This window comes from Artemia franciscana, chromosome 17 (assembly GCF_032884065.1).
Source record: "Artemia franciscana chromosome 17, ASM3288406v1, whole genome shotgun sequence".
NCBI classification, from domain to species: Eukaryota; Metazoa; Arthropoda; class Branchiopoda; order Anostraca; family Artemiidae; genus Artemia; species Artemia franciscana.
In genome coordinates this window covers 21,800,062-21,818,304 of record NC_088879.1, presented here as the reverse complement: position 1 = coordinate 21,818,304, position 18,243 = coordinate 21,800,062, and the positions used below count along the sequence as shown (strand labels likewise).

Sequence of the window (18,243 nt, the reverse complement as noted above, 5' to 3'; positions counted from 1 at the left end):
TGTCGGAAAACATCGGTCGATTAAAATGACAACATACCCAGAACAGGTTCTTGTAAGCATTCAGATGTAATTCTCTCCCTTCGCTCGAAGAAAAGGACAAATTTACCCACGAGCCTATATTTGGTTTTTCATATATCAAGAACTATTCCTTAGTTTGAAAGAATTTTCAGCAGAAAAAAAATCTGTTCTACCCCAGACTGAATACAGCTTACTAGGAGCCTTGCTGAAAAAATAAAAAACGGTGACGCGGCTTTCTGAATCAAGATAATCCGGGCAATTGCAAAACTTTTAAAAGTATTTAAAACTTCTATTTTCTCTCTTTAATCAGCCATAATAATGTTATCTCATATTGGAGTTGTTTCCTTTTGGTTTCGATGGGACACAGAAGTTAGTAGCGATGGAAATTGGAAAACTTTTATATAATGAAAGCTAAATAGGTGTCTGTTGTCACAAAAATGCATTATTTCTCTTTTTGAAAACCAGCAAAAGTCATAGACTCAGTAGATTTCTGGTAGATCCAAAGAAAACATTAGTAGAAATAAAAAAAGTAAACCTTCTTCAACATTTGTCATTGGACAAGTTTCATGGACAAAAATGAAGCATCGCTCTTACCGGCTTTAATAACCAAAATGAATCATAGTATTCTAGATCTGGCATACTCCCAGCCTTCTTGAAATTTGTGCCTAAGATTTTCAGTAAAATCTGCAATCAGTTATTAAACCCTTAATTTTCAACATAATTAGGGCAGCTATCAATTTTTATATTTTTACTTAATTCTAACCTCTGCGTGGAATAGGAAAATAAATCAGATCAAACATTCAGTATTTGTATTCCTTGTCTTCTTTATTGTGTCCACGGCCCACTGATGCAACCTACACAAGCCCTATTGCTGCATAAGAGAAAGTGAACCTAATTAATTATTTTATAGGCCAAAGCATTGTGTCATCTTTTCAGCTACTTTTGGCGGTCTTAAAAAGGTTTCCTTTATATTGAGGAATAGTGGGGGGGGCTAGCAACACTTAATAGGGGGTACTTTGCAAACCCTTATTGCAGAATAACGTGTGATTCACTTCTATTATGTTTACCAACACCTGATTCATTTCTTCTAAAACGACGCTATAATAATCCATCAGCCTAGGAGCCCGTTTGAAACTTTTATAAAGGATATTATATTGCCGATTATTCGTCAAAGTGAAGGGCACACAATGTGGCTGCAACAACACACAGCCTTCTAAGCATCTCCTCGAGCACCATCTTGTCAAAATGTCCAGATTACAAACGCGCAATCCAATCCTGTCAATTTTGTTATTCAAATATTTTCCGTTTATTTAGGGACGATCTGTTGCTCAGAATGTATAGCCTGTTTTAATACTACATTTTTTATGCCAAATCTCAAGTTTGATGCTCACAGGCTAGGGTAGCCTCTTGTAGTTTTGCTGCTTCTTAGTCATTGCGATTTTTTTTCGGATCTCTAAATTAACGGTAACAAGGACGCCAGTGGGCTTTACAGTGCCTACTACCGGTGCTGATGTCCATTTCAGGGTGTTTTTGGGCCACCAATCCTCCTTGACTATATTCAATTGACGGTTTTTCTATCAGAGGCAATGCTATAACGTTGCCTATTATAAAAGCCATTAGACTCCTATGTTTTATTATTTTTTCCTCCTGAGGTACTTCATATGGAAGGGGTGGTCGTATAAACTTTGAAGGGTACTCATTCGGTTAAAAATTTGAAGTTCTAGTGCCCTTTAAAGATTCTAGTACTCTTTTTAAAAGTAATCGAAGGAAAACTATCCCCCTCCCAAACCCTTTTCCCCAAATTCATCTGATAAAAATTAGGGATAACCCATTTTATTAAAAAATTGTTCAAAGATATATACCAAAAACTCCATGGTCGACAAAAAAAAGATCGGAAGGTAACTAGCACCCCCCCCCCCCGCCAGGGTTAACACAACACCCCAGAGCCAATGGGGTAGATGATGTAATTTATGCCCCATGGCATAAAAGGTTTTTATGGAACGAGTAATCATATATCAAACAAACACAACTTAGAAATAAAGGGAAATTTTTCAAGACAGTGGAGAAAAAAGACAAAAAAAAAGGAAAAAATTTCCGTATTGTTTCTAAGTTGTGTTTGTTTGATATGGAAAGGCAGTGTGGTCTTTGTCGCTATTTAAGCAATTATAGAAACTTCAGAGGGGGCTCAGTTGATCTGAAATTAAAAGTTCTCATTCCCTTTTTAAGAGTCAAAAGTCATCGGATGGCACCTACCCCATCACAATCAACCGCGTTTTCTCAAATACATCCGATCAATATTTTGAGATAGCTATTTTTTTCAAAATAGTCCAATGATCAGATAACAGAAACTTTAAGGTCAACCTTACCCCCCCCCCGAGCCCGGGGGAAGGGTTGTAACTTATGCCCTTGGGGCACATAAGGTTTTTTTTAAGGAAAAGGTGGTCGTATAAGCTTCGGAGTCGACTCGATTGATTAGAAATGGAAAGTTTTGGTTCCCTTTTTAAGAGTCGAAAGGGATTGGATGGCAACAATCCCCTCCAGCCCCTTTTTCCTCAAGTCCATCCAATCAGATTTTTGAGATAGCCATTTTGTTAGAATAAGTTTAAAAATCAAATAACAAAAACTCCTGGGTCGACAAAACCCCCGTAAGTTATGCTTTAAGAGCATATAAGGTTTTTAAACGAGGGTTTTAAAAATAGTTCAAAGATCAGGTAAGCCCGACCTCAATCCCTCTAAAAAAAACCTCAACGATATTTTATTCCAAAATTTATGGAAGCTGACCCTTTTCCCTCCATGGCCCGAGCATCTCCCCCCCCCAAAAAAAAAAAACAAATTATTAATGATATTCTATTCCAAAACTTATAGGAACTGATCCCTGCCCTCCATGGCCTAATCCCCCCAAAAAACTTGTCAATGATAAATCATGGGAGCTCAGGTCATCCATCAAGGGCCCGAATCCCTCCCCCCCAAAAAAACATATTAACGGTATTTTATTCCGAAAATTGAAGATCTGACCCCCTCCGCAAAAAAGAAAAATATTTTAGAGATTTTTTACCCAAAAATCATGGAAGCTGACCCCTTGCCATCTCTCTATAGCCTCCCCCCCCAAGAATTGTGGGAGCTGACCTCTGGTCCTCCTTCCGACACCCAAACCTCCCAAAAAAGTTTAACAAAGATATTTTATTCTAAAATTCATGAGAGCTGACCCCTGGCCCTCCCTTCATGGCTCAACCCCCCCCCCCCAAAAAAAAAAAAATAACAATATTTTATTCCAAAAATCAGGGGAACTGACCACTGGCTCTTTCTTTATCCAAAAATCATGGAAGCTGACCCCTTGCCATCTCTCTATAGCCTTCCCCCTCCCCCCCCCAAGAATTGTGGGAGCTCACCTCTGGTCCTCCTTCCGACACCCAAACCTCCCAAAAAAGTTTAACAAAGATATTTTATTCTAAAATTTATGAGAGCTGACCCCTGGCCCTCCCTCCATGGCTCAACCCCCCCCCCCCCAAAAAAAAAAATACTAGCAATATTTTATTCCAAAAATCATGGGAACTGACCACTGGCTCTTCCTTTATGGCCCCACCTCGATCCCCAAAAATAGCTTATTAACGATATTTTATTCCAAACATCATGGGAGCTGGCCTCTGGCCCTCCCTATGTGTCCCAACCCCTCCCTCAACCAAAACAAAAAGCAGAAAAAACATCTTATTAACAATATTTTGCTCCGAATTCATTGGATTTCGGTTTAATTTTGTTGGCTCTTTCCAAGATCGTTCAAGACAAAATTCTGTGGAGATAGTCGGAGACAGAGAGGCTACTCGTTACGTTTCCCTTAATAATAAAGAAAATAAAAAAAAGAACACACTTCAATAACTCTGACAGGGCACAGAAGAGAAGAAAGAAGAAAGGAAGAAAAAATTGACCCGTGAAGAAAGGGATGGGATTTACATTAAAAATAAATCAATAATACATTTAATCCCCGCTGCTTTAGACGGAAAAGAGTATGTCTTTCCGTCTATATATATTCATATATACATATATATATATATATATATATATATATATATATATATATATATATATATATATATATATACATATATATATATATATATATATATATATATATATATATATATATATATATATATATATATATATATATATATATATATATATTGGATGTCTTGTTATATTTGTTATTGTCGATAGATTTTGGATGTCTTGCTACTGTGTGCCCAAAAAATACATGAGGTTCAAAATGGTGCAAATTGTGAAGAAAAAGAGGATATTTCCACCCAGTGAAAAAAGAAGGAATAGAAATTTCGCTTGAGACCTACTCTCAACCGTTCTCATTGCACGAGAGTAAATAATTAGTAAAAAATATTCGGATTAAAAGTCCTAAGCAAAAGTAAAAACAAAACGAGCATGAAAAACTAAAACACTAAATAAGATCACTTCACTAAAAAAAAAAACACTTCACAATTTTCATTTTGTCGTGCATTGCCAGTGTGTTCTTAGGAATTATTTACACAAGATTCAAGCTCAAATTTACCATAGAGCAAATTTAATTTTCTATTAGGCCAGCATATATCTATTCCGCATAGGCATCCAATTCCACTCTTTCTGGATATCTAGACGATAGGGTACTCAAACTGTGTTTATATCAAGCCATATCAAGCCATCTTTTTCTTTCAGCAAAATAAAATTTTGCTGAAGGTTTTGATAAGCCTTATATTTACTAGCTAAAACAAAGGTAGTACAGTAGTTACCTCGCATTGACTTCATAGCTAGCACTATAACATTATTGACAAGCAAAAACTTCATATTTTATTTTTAACTCTTTTTTGCACAAAATAATAACTTCAAATACACTTTAAGAAGAGGTACTTTTTGGCAAGAGATACAAATACAGGGCACAGTTCTTTGGCCAATATTTCCTGATTCCACAAAACGAGGGCTAGATCAGAAATTAAAAGTTATGAGCCAAATAGGATTGTTGTAAAAGCATGAACAAGAACACTTTTGCTCCACAGAGCATCTTATCTGGATAGTGAAGACTCCATAGTTTCATTTACATTAGTATTAACAATCAAAAATGGCAGTTGTTTTCTGCTTAAGCTAAAAAATAAAACAAAAAAAATTCAGGACATCAAATTTTTTTTATACCTCCAACAAAGTTCTTTTTTTTTCTATGAATTCAGCTACTTCATCAATTAGCTTTCAGCTTCACAGTGTGAATAAGCAAAGAAACAAAAAGCCAAGAGTGGCCAAACTGGAACTTTTTTTCTAAACCATAATATTATAAAAATACATTTAGAATGTAGAAACTAAACGATTAAAAATATTATTTAAAACATTAATATCTAGGAGACAGGAGGGCGTCAAATCTAATTCTTTTGTCCGGCAAGCAGTGGACGCCAAAAACAGAATTTTCTGAGCCTACTTGCATCCCAGGAAAGCGATGCAATTTGCAACAGTAAATTCAAAAACATGAAATAAAACTTAACCGTGTCATATATGCCGTTTAAGGAAGCGTGGATGTCCTTTAAGAAATGTTGAGAAAACTAAAAGAAAGAAAAGAAACCTTTCAAAAAAATTAGAGCAAATTCACGCCAAAGTATATTCTTAACCTCCCCCCCCCCCTCCCATACACAGAAACACATCCCTAGGTGTCTGTAAAATGTATACATTTTAGAACTCAGTTTACCCGATTCATAATGTTAATGCAGCAACATGGCTCCAACAGAATAAATATTTAATTAATACAAATCATAGCAGAAACCGATGTTATGGCCGCTGTTGTTATAAGTCGCTGTTGATTTTAAAATGCATGTTTGCAGAATTTTGGGAAGTGAGCTGGTTGCTAAGCATTAGAATCCACGATCGTATGAGCAAGCCTTTTCTCAGACGCTGTTGGGAATTTTTCAACACCATTAATGATTCCTACCGTAAAACTATTTGGAGAATGTTGCTTAAGTTTTTATTTCTGCTTTCACCTCTTAGTTAAGCTGTTTAAGTCACTAAAATTCGCTATTTTTCTTCCATGTCAAATAATTACTAACTAAGAAATTAACAAAAAAAATATGCAAGGTATAATTTGGAAAAAATATAGTTACTAAGAAAACATTTCACAAATCCCCTACGCATTTTTCTCAGCCCCCCCCCCCCACCTCTCCATGCTTGGACAAAATTATAGCGAGAAAGGTTTAAAGATATACACAAAACAAAGTCCTTTCTCATAAATTAAATACTCCAGAAACGTCGAAGAATATAACAGGCACTTCAAATATTTGAATTTGGGTGTGTTGTTAAGGAAAATGAGGATAATTGTTCTTTACAAAAGAGATCAGGAAACATAATACACAAAGGGAGTTAATCTAGCAGATTCAAAGGACAATCGTAAAAGTTCACTTTTACAAAGATTAAAAACGAATTCATAAAAAGCTTGGAACATGCTCAAAGGCATTTGAGAGTAAAAGCGTTTTATTATCAAGTAAAAGATTTGTTTCATAACAATGGAAGAGCCATAAAGAGACAGCCCAAAATTTAGGAAGGGCCAAACACACTCCTCCTAATATAGGATCAGTTCCCACTACAAAATTTGACCACCGTGGGAATATTATACAAATATTAAGCAAGAGGAGAGGACTGAAATCCTCTCCAAACATTTTGGTTGGTTACTTAATGGACTTAGCGCAATTAAATCCTGTACATTCCAAAAACCATAAAATGTAATGCTGAATTTCCGGATTTCCGCAAAAGAAACTAATAAGAAACTCTGAAAACAGTTCGCTATCTATTATTCTCACAACTTGTGGTGCTCACTAAAGATAGGACAATCGTAGACACGTGGAAGATAAAATTTAGCCACAATAAACAGAACTCCAGTTCCCCCAAAGAACTAAGAAACAAAGAGCAAGAGAAAATTTGATAGCAAAGAGCAATAAATTCACCAAACTAAAGCTTGCTTTTAAAATTTCACATGTCACCTTTCTTCAAGAACTGAAAACTTGCGATTTTTACTTTGTTTTCATAAAAATATGTAGCAAGTTTTTAGTAAAAACTGAACTTAAAATAGTTAAACCCACAATAGTAATTGACCTGAGGAATTGTTTATTACATTTACTGGTGCGCTAAAACAAAACTTTGACAAACTCTGGATTATAAGATATTTGCAAGAATAAAGGCCATATCTGATGCCAGAAAGCAGAAAAAAAAATAACATAATAACACAAATGTCAACAATGTCTACTGAATACCGTAAAAGAGTATGTAAAAGTCTAGAATATTTTATAAAGAGACAAACCGGTTAAACAGTCTTTCGGCCTGAAAAAAAGGTCATATAAGCAGGTGTATCCTGTACTGTAAGTATACGTTACAAGACCCTGGTATTAATTATAATACCCAGAGGGGATTGAAATAGCCATGTAGATTTGTTCTTCCTCCGATATTATGGGCTTTTCAATCTTTACCATTTACCCCTCAACTTTTTCCTAATTTTAATAACTAGATGATTCGAAGTGGACGCAATAGCTTAACTAGATGAACAAGTTCCTTTGCTCCATACACTTAAAATCAAATCAAATGTATTTCCCAGAAAGAGAAGAAGGATCTAATGAGAAAGCAAATCATATATAGTGTTCCAGAAAGAGATAGTTAAAATGAATGCAAAAAGGGGACTGAAAAACAATCAGTTCGTCATAAACAAAAAAAGTAAAACGTATCATCCTTTAGACATAACGTAAAGTATCAACATTTTGAAAGTAAGCAACCGTTTTTACAGGCTTTAAGACCGTTCTTCCAGTGACTCAGAACTTACTATTAAAGAGTAATAATGTTGTACATTATATTTTGAACAATCAAAGTAAGAAATAATAACATTTGTTCAAACGAGAATTCTGAGCAGGTTTTTTTAAATAACCAACACCAAAAGTATACTTTTGTACAACTGGCAGATAGTTCACATTAAAAAAAGAAAACCAAAGAAACGCCTTTTCAATTTTCTGATGGTTGCTCCGGAGATTCGGCTTTCCAGAGTGAGGACACTTTGCTGTAGAAACTCTCATTCAAGGCTTGCAGGTACTCAAGCGCCCCAGGGTACTGAGAAAATAATACATAATCAAAACGATAGAGAGATAAGGAAATAATAAAAACTTGGAAACCTTCAATTAAAAAAAAATATTTGAACATGGCAGTTCGGAATTTTAGACGTTAATTTCCAGCGAACATTAATCTTGAGTAAAAATGTTCAGGATTTTTATAATCTTTCTCATGTATTAAGAGCCTTCGGTTGTGAAAGAATTATAGACGGATTCATCGATATATGTTGCGTCGATTGTTAAAAATTAAACTAAACAATTTCTTTTTATGGTTCAGACTAAAAATCAATAATAAAAGACTCGTCATCTACTTAATATCTAGCAAGATATATCTGATTTGCAAAATACCTGAAGTAAATTCTAGCTAAGTGGTTTGCATTACAGCATTATCAAATAATCACTCCAAGCAAAAAGTACAACAATAGCGGACATTAAGAGCCTCCTCGAAACCTAGCCCTTTTTAATGAAGTCAAAATACCATAGTTTCCACATATAACCAAAGCAACATCAATTCAAAATTAATACAATACAAACCTACAGACCAAAAGGGGGGATTTTCAAGACCTCCAAAAGTGCTTGAAGAACCCCTTTTAGAAAAATTAGGTTGTACAACTGCTCTTCCTAGCGCCCATCCTCTCCCTCTTCTTAAGAAACAAACCTCATACATCTAAGACAACAATTTATTGTATTTAGTCACTTGATGAGTTATTAACATTATTATCTAGAATGTCGTAACACCTTATTTCAAAACGTTGATTCAGGTTTTTTTGCTCTCATATTTGTCTTTTCTTCTTTTGTAGATTAACAGGTAGCTCGGCTTTGTGGTAAAAGCTTAGTTAACAATTAAATCGTTCTTAGCAAAACGTACGATTCTTTTATTGATGTAGAGGATCTTTGAACATCTTTGTGTCGCACACGTGTACACCCTGTCATGGCGATATTCGCACTTATGGGAAGCCTAGACATTTTGGTAAAACGGTTCAGCAGCTTACAAAATGGTGTATTATTCATAGTAACACTGTAATTATTTAAAGCTTATAGTGCGTTCAAGTATCCCTTATCCGACTTATCCGCTACAGACTATGTTCCCCGGGTGTAATCAGTATCAGATAACAACAAATACTTATTTGGCAAGTTTACAACTGAAACGCTATAGGTCAATTGGCGAATAACAACAACAACAAAAACGAGTACTCGACTATGAACATAGTTTATTTACAAACACCTAAATGTGAGCAACATTTCACAATTTTGGTCCCTTGTTGTTCTCAGCATATAGTTTCACATATTGATCTACTCTTGAAAAGATACAAAATTTGGTATATACATGATGTCACCTATTCTCGGTTATCCTGCATTTTCCAGGGGTAGCGGATGTAACTTATCCAACAAATAATAAAGACCGTTTCAAGTAGTAATTCTACTATCCCCTGATGTCACTTATGTCTCGTGAAAAACTAAGGATAAGGAATCGGGCTTATCGGATAAGCAATCTTAGAAGAGTCAAACGCATAATTAATTTCCAAATTGCATTTGTAACATTGTTACATGATAAGAAACAAAATAATGGTATGCAAGAATGTAACACCAGAAAGGAACTCTCAGCTGCGCTTCTTTTGACTGAAGAAAAAAGTTTTTGAAATAAAATTTTTCTCTACAAAGTAACCATTCTTAGAGATTGGCACACTGTTTTTTCAGGGTGTTTGAAACTTAAAAACATTTCTAATAGTCAGACCATATGAATCATTCTTGTTGCCTTTTTGCACGTAGGTCAACAGTTAAATTTTCGGTTTTCTTGCTCACTATACTTAAAACCGACTTTTAACTTGGTCAAACAAGTACATTTTGCACCAATATTTACGCTTTGGTGAAAACTAATTTATTGTAAGAAATAACTATAAATTCTAATTTAATTTCACCACATTTCACAACTCTTTTAGGATGTCACAAAATTTCCACTCGTCAGTTTAATTATCAATCGTTTTTTATGCACCAGACATGCTAAAGTAACACAATCGGCAAAACCCTTGACTCACTAATGTAAACCTAAGATCGCGCAAAAGCACCCATATGCAGCAGCTTCTTCCTAACAAGTAACGTATTCTTTGGTGACACTAACGTAAGCGTTTCGAGCACAAAACACTCAAAAATACAATAAAATTGATAAACTAATAATTTTCCTAAGTGATTCAAAGGAATAAAAATCTGGTTAACTCCATTGTATATCCTGTCTTATTTTTCTTATGTTCTTTTAATTTTATTATACGATTTTGCGGCACGTAATCAGCTGTTTGATGTGGACAGTCATATTTTTTTGGTAAGATTTCAACTAATCTTCTAAAGTCTTAAAATTAGACTTTCACCTGCAATTTTTTTTTCTTTTTGTTACATAAAAAATACAGTTCAGTATTACTGAATTACTAATTCAGTAATACCTTTTTACACAGTATTGTTAACGTGATTTTCGCACAAGATTTGATTCGATTTATATTTGATTTAAATTAAGCTATAATTGTATGTTGGTTGATGAGTGGGACCAAACAGTACGGACATGGTATGTAGTTGGTGCCCCGTAGCAATATTACTATCTTATATAATTTTCTTTCTCTTTCCTATTATAGTGAGTTTAAATGATGTTTTAAGTATGTGTTTTTTTAGCTGGTTCACCCTGAGTCAATCGTTTGGTCTAGGGTGAATCATGTTGATTTTCATATGGAAATTGCTGTTAAAGTTAAGTGAATATATCAATACATAAAAAAAGAGACAACAACATTTACTTATAAGTACGCCACCTGAGGCTTGTGTTGTAAGATACCATAAGCAAATTCTTTGAAGAACAAGTCAAATAGACACCAGAAAGAAAAATTATGAGAGGTTAAAATCGTTCATTTCCCCCTTTATCATCTTTTTCATCTTTTTCCGAAAATTTTCTATATTCCCAGAAGTTTACTCAGCAAAGAAATCGTTTTTACTAAAACAAAAATATTTTGGGAACAATCGTCCTTCAGCAACCACTCAGTCATTATTTTTAGTCCATCTTTTATTTCTAGTCACCTTGACAACACAATAATTTACATTTCAGCTTGCAATAATGCCACAAAGGATGTATTTTAGAGTAGATATTATTCCCAGAAACATAGCAACCACAGGTCTTAACAAGCTTATAGACAATATTTCTAAATTTAGACCCTGTATCTGCCTCTTTGCCATTGATACTACTGCCAACCATTCATTAATAATATTGACAATGCTATTTACCCCTCTTAGTCTCAAACTGAATTATTACCGAAAATACTGAGCTAAAAGGAGGGCCTTCCTTTCCCTTGAAAGTAAAGACGAGGAAAGATGTTATGAAGGAGAGGATTTCTATTGGGTTATAGACAGAAGGAAAAATTGAAAGAGGTGGGAAACACTTATTACGTACTTTCAGTGGGAGTGAAAGTGGGAGAGCCTCAAACGGAGAAGCTTATACTACTGATGACATGGTACAATATCTGAGCTGCCCCTGCAAGAGCTATGCTACAACAAGTAGTTTATTTACAACATCTAAATCAAGCTTCGTTTGCAATGGGATTTTACTAATACTGAGATTTAGCTAGCGCTAGTTTGAGCCAGTCAGATTTTCTGATTGGCTGAAAAATTCTATGAAAAATTCCGTTGGCTCAAATTAGCGCTAGCTAGATCTTGGCATTAGATAAAGTTCAGAATCCGGTTTCAAATACTAGCCTTCTGAGTTCCCAGCTAAAGAGTTTGTTGCTTGTTCAGCAAAGTAAAAAAAATGTTTCTAGTTTATCAAGCATCAGGTTCAATAATTATTTTTATACCTCTATAGGTATTATAACTCGAAGATATTTTTTTAAGTTATAAGTACACACAGAAGTGAAAAATATGAGAAATTATTTCTATTATATAAGAAACACTGGACGAATTATGTCTTTTAATCTTCTGTCTTTTATTTTTGTGCTTGTTTTCAAGTTTCAAATGCATTTCAAATCTTTTTTTAGCATTCTAGGAATCTGTCTTATAAATTAGTGGCAAACCATACGGTCCTAAGAATTATTGGTAACAATATTTTGTTTGTGAGCCAATATGTTTTTGTGTATTTACAAAAATTATTGCCTACAAAAGACCTTTTCGCAAATTCCGACTCATTTCTGAAACTGAATGTGAATATCAGGAAAGACTGAGCAAAAAATGATGAAAATATGACATAATTTAATTCAAAGAGACAAGATTAAGCTAAATAGAAAACTTTTATTAACAAAAAAAGATTACTCTTATTAGAAAAAAAAATATTAACCGAAAAAAGATTACTGGGATTAGAAAAAAAAATTTGTGCTAAGTTTCATTGAAATATTTAATTTCAGATCTCACAGCATTGCCTTTTCCTAAAAATCAGCTAAAATTCAGATATGTGGAATATGTTAGAGTATTAGCAAAAACTAGGATGGTAGAAACAAGCCGTATATAAAGAAGATATTGTGCTTACCATTAAAACAAGAGTAAGAACGCCAACAATAAAAAGAATAAACATTATCCATAGGTACAAATTGATTGACATCTCTTTTCTTTGAGGTTTTTCTTCTACTCTAGTCACTGGGGGAGACACTGTGAGAGTTTCTCTGGTCTCAATTCTCACTGGGGATTCGACACTAGAAATAAAAACAAATAAAATGTTATTCCTTGACGGTACCAATAGTTTTATCTCTACAGGCAGATCTATCACATTTTAGAAATGTGACTAATTTAAGGATTTTATGTTGCCCATTGCAAAATTTTCTGCAGTTAGGGACGAATCACAAGTAGCTCCTGAAATAGACAAGAGGTAGAACTATGTCCAATTTGCTCAGTATGTGTATTTCAAAAAGTCATATGCACATATATTTACACAAGGCAACAAAAGCAGAGCAACGTATCTCCTGCGAGAGGTTCATTTCCACATGCATTAGGTCTATCTTAGAAACAACATATGCGTGCCTCAGTGGAGATTCAAATGGTCTTGGTATGTTATGTAAAACAAGAAGAGTAAGGGAGGAGCCGGTGAATACCACTGTTTCTGTTGTTCACTGAATCTGAGAGCTTACTTAGGCTGGGGCGCAGAGGTTGTGGTTTTGACTCCCTTTTCGCCAAAAAGACAAGTTATGTAACACATATACATCACAAAATTCTTAGCTACCACTAAGGCTAATTTACCGGCTTTCACTTCATGTGATTTTTGTTCTAGCCAAATGATTGTCAGACAATTCAACGAGGGAGTTTATTTTAAGTCTCATGCATTTGTCCTAAAATAAAAGACATAAAATTTCCAGGAATTTTACCCCATTTTGAGGCAAGAATCAAAGAATCTGGTTATTTACAAAATCCTGTTGGTCATAACACTATTAAGATCACATCACTGCAGAATTTAAAGAAAAAAAAAATAGAGGAATGATATTTGTGAAACCGTAAATTTTTACTTTACGACACTTAAGTACTCAACTTATTCCTCTAACCTTTGATTGTATCCTTCTTTTTTTATACTGTTTAGAACTCCTTTGAAAGGACTTTAGGCATAGACTTCAAGGCATCACCTCTATTGGAACACCAAATCAAAGGTCCAAACCTATAGGAAGCTAATAAAACTACAAATTAAACAAGCAAATCAGAAAGACAAATCGCCATTGTAGTTTAGTGTCTCCAAGCAAGTTGCTATCCCTCTACGCTTTTCTTAATACAACAATGTGATACTATACCTGGTTTTTCACGTTTTAAGTCAACTAAGTAACGCTAAACTGTCTTTGGCGCTAGTATGGATGTTAAAGTAGCAGTACCCAGAGCCGTTCAGAGAGGGGGGCAAGTACCCTAGATTCCGTGACTTGGGGCTTTTTATTTATATTTTAGTCCGAGGGGGCACCTTGATTAATTTTGCCCCAGGTGCCACCAATCCTAGGAACGACCCTGGCAGTACTTATCTTTTCAACTAGCTGTAAGTTTAAGACTTTACATTTTCACGTTCAAAAGATTTACCTGTAGTGTACTATCTAGGTACTTTGAATAACAGATTAGACATATGTAATATTTTTAGATGCTTAGTTTGGCCGAATAGATCAGAGCACATTAAGTGCAAAACTAGTCTTGCACAACTGCAATTACTAGATAGGAAGTATAACGCTATGCAGATTGAGTCTATACCAGCGTGCTTGGATTACCTATAATCAAGATTATTTGCTGCGATAACGATGACACAGGCTGGAAGTTAATACTATGAATCGGGACATATCAGCGAACACCAGACAGAAGAACAGAATCAGTAAAGGTTTTTAATATTGCGCAGTTTTCATTGTTCTTCTGTCATAGACACAAACAAGTCTGCCCCTGGGGGAAGGAGATCGTGGGTTTCGTTCTGAGACAATTTAGGCCAACACAGAAAAATAGTGCATTTTTAGTACGCTTTTTATTATTTGTCAGAGACAGAGGTATTTCAAACCAAAATCAGGTTGGTTGCCACTCCCCTCTGTTTTTGGGTATGTCTTCCACCTTACTATTTACATTTGAGGGTTCGAGGTCTCTTTCATTGCTCCTCGTTAATTGAACTATTCGACTAACATATGGCCGGATATAGAATTAATATCGAACGTAAATTAGATGTGAGGAAGTTGGAACTAGTCGGACAATGTACCCCTGTAGAACCTAGACATGTTCCATGAAACTTTACCCGGTTGGACAAAAATAATGTCAAGCAGCATTTCGTAAATCGCCAATAAATATAGCACTCATCTACGGAGGCTGTATCGAACTCGAAACCATGAAAACTTACAAGTTTTCACTTTGCAGGACTGAGCCACTATTGGAAGAAACTGATCTCAGAATAAACACATACTAAATTGAGCTTACTGAAAGCCCAAGAAATACCGTCGTCCAGTCTCAAATCAACAATCAAATAATGACTTTGGAGTTTACCCTAAGAACGATTTCCTGAAGGAGATGAACCAATAGATAATAAATAAACTGTTTAAGAGACTCAGATGATGTTCCTGTGATTCACTGAAAAAATGAAGTTTCGTTTTCTGCGCAAAAATTGTCCTCCAAGAACAGCCAAATTGAGCATTTCGCTTTGGAGAAAGAACACAGATATAAATGATTTTTGGATAATCTGAGTCTCTTGGAGACAGCAAAATAGGAAATGAGGACTGAATTACAGTTTGTCACGGCCCTCTAATGTTTGCGAAGGACCAAGACAAACTGTACAACGAAAATAAACAATGGCAGAATCGTCCTAAAAATGACATTCCTGTATCCTGTATAACTAGGGAAAAGGCAATATGAGTCTTTAGTACAATTTATCAGTCATCTAAATAGCCATCAAAATTCTTTTATAATCTAAAGGTATACCCTACAATATTAGCCAACACAATAAACGCAAGGCAGTGTAGCCCATGTTTAGCTGAGAGTCATGCTATGAAGTATTTTGGCAGAGCAATCTTACTTTACATTCCAGTAGCTTAAGAACTTGGCTAGTCTGGGTAGTTGATTAGGCTAGAACTCAAGAGAGTGCCATTTACTAATTTATGAACGTTTCAGCACTGCCTAGAAGAGGGAGCTACGTAAAAAATTAACGGATATTTTTATGCGACTTAGGTCCAAATTACGAATAGGGGAGTAAAGAAACCTTTGAAAGTAGTCAAAAGGACCCCCCCCCAAAAAAAAAAAAAACAACCAAATATTATTGAAAAATGAGCTAAACCGAGCATATATCAAATATGGCTAGTCTGGGTAGTTGATTAGGCTAGAACTCAAGAGAATGCCATTTACTATATTTATGAACGTTTCAGCACTGCCTAGACGAGGGAGCTACGTAAAAGATTGACGGATATTTTTATGTGACTTAGGCCTAAATTACAAATAGTGGAGTAAAGAAACCTTTGAAAGTAGTCAAAAGAATCCCTCTCCCCCCGCCAAAACATTATTGAAAAATGAGCCAAACCGAAGAGTTATCAAATATTTAACCCTTAAAATGTACATTTGTTTTAAGCATCCAACTATCTAAAAAAAAACCTTCCTTTGTACTCTTCTCCATATCTCCATGCACCTAGGCTTTGTTTATGATTAAATATCTCCTTAATAAATAAGCCGTGGTTAACGCCTATCAGTAGTGTCATAGTACTTCATTTATTAATATTCATTATTTGCGCAATTGGTAAAAATATGTAACTTTATTGACTCAAACACAATATTTTACCTACAGGAAAAATAAGCCTCCATTTTAATGAGGTTCCCAACTTCCGGCGATGACACACTAAGCGCCTAAGAAACCAAATTTTCAGGATCAATCAGCAAAACCAATTGTGGTTTTCTTTTACCACAATCAATTAATTAATATTCATTTCGAATTAAGGTTCTTTCAAAAATAACTGCTTTCTGTCCTGTATTATAGCTCAGAGTCCAAATCAGTAGAAGTCAGATTTCACAATGTCAATTAAAGTGCGTCAAAGATATCATGTCATAATGCATGTGCGGTTTACAATTAGCAATATTTGGTAGTTTCTTTGAAGGGTATGCGTGCAAAAAGATTATTTGTATATTTACCCACATGTTTTTAAAGGTTTACAAGAAAAAAGACGAGTTTTAAAAGAACTTGAAAGGAGAAGACCTACTTTATTTATGCTGCGCGCAGGTACATAGCTATAACCAAAAATACCCGCAAAATTACCAAAAAAGACACGCCTCGACTGATTGGGAAAAGCTTTTAAATAAACACGGTGCACTGTTTAACCTTTTCAAGCGTAGCTCCCTCGGTGGTAGGTTTTTTTTTGTCTTTGTTTGTTTTTTAACCTCAAATTTCCTATGGAAAAATTCCACAATTTGACAAATACTCAAAACAAGGAATAACCAGTGTTGTATTTTTTATACTTATCAAATGATCAAACAGTTTGATTAGAACAGTTTGAAAAAAAACTCATGGGTAATCCGATAATCCAAAAAGAGATTATAATCCCGGCACATTGTTGAGCCTTTGTGTACAAAGCAGAATTTCACAAACCTATGGAAAAATAACGCTACAAGCTACTAGAGATTGATTAACTAATTATAGAGATCAATTTTTTATTCAATCTTGCAGTAGCACCAAGTCAGGGAAATTAGGGGGGGGGTGTATTTTTCAAAATCTAGGGGAGAACAATTTTGTTTTATTGTCAATTTCCTCAATGAAAACAAGAAAGAACAATTTTCAGCAACAATACCAAAAATCTACTTTCACAATTCAGGGGTGGAGGCAAAAAAATCTTATTGAGGAAGGAAGGCTAATACCTCAGCCCCCTCCTACAACGACTGACACCACTGTAATCCTTCCCCTTTGTAGCCAATTACAAGGACACGTTTCCGTCCAATGCAATACCTCATGTAATTCTTCACTCATGAAGCTGGGTGTCAAATTGTAAGTTTTATGTGTATGGCAAGACTGAGCAAAACATTACCAATATGAAAAGAAGTGTAAAATCCTGCAAATTTTAGGTTAGAACAATCTCCGCGAAAATACATATTTTATAACACTTCATAATTTGAAATACGTATTTCATAACGCTTCATAATTTAAAATACGTATTTTATAACACTTCATAATTTAGAATACGTATTTAATAACACTTCATAATTTAAAATACGTATTCTATAACACTTCATAATTTAAAATACGTACTTTATAACACTTCATAATTTAAAATACGTATTTTATAACACTTCATAATTTAAAATACGTACTTTAGAACACTTCATAATTTAAAATACGTATTTTATAACACTTTATAATTTTACTGAATGAAGAAAACCTGCTACTGATTACCCTCCATAAGCAACGAAATACCTATCAATTTCTTCCAGAAATAATGTCACACGGGACTGATATTACTGCTGAAGAAGGGAAGAATTAAAAAAAAGCATATCTTCCACTCCCTTCCCAGAGGCGCCATTTGCGCCAAATCTTGGGGTGGGCATGAGCTCCATTTTGCCCCCCCCCCAACTTTCACGTAAGAAAAAATGTGAGTTTTGGCAAAACATCGATTGAATATTCTAAGTAAAAACTCATTTTCAGCACCCGTGCGTTGCATGGAAATGTACTGTAGCCCAATGTGTAACTCAGCCACACTGA

General features: G+C 34.8%; 1 protein-coding gene across 1 annotated transcript in view; it reads right to left on the bottom strand.

The window, feature by feature from the left end:
- Nucleotides 1-4,822: 4,822 nt before the first annotated feature.
- LOC136037999 (lamina-associated polypeptide 2, isoforms beta/gamma-like) overlaps nt 4,823-18,243 on the bottom strand; it is a 56,945-nt gene continuing 43,524 nt past the window's right edge. Inside the window, exons 5-6 of the mRNA XM_065720913.1 lie at nt 12,610-12,772; nt 4,823-8,121 (exon numbers count right to left, since the gene is read on the bottom strand). Coding sequence (XP_065576985.1) covers nt 8,017-8,121; nt 12,610-12,772 — 268 coding nt within the window. The 3' untranslated portion in view covers nt 4,823-8,016. The remainder of the gene's footprint in view (nt 8,122-12,609; nt 12,773-18,243) is intronic.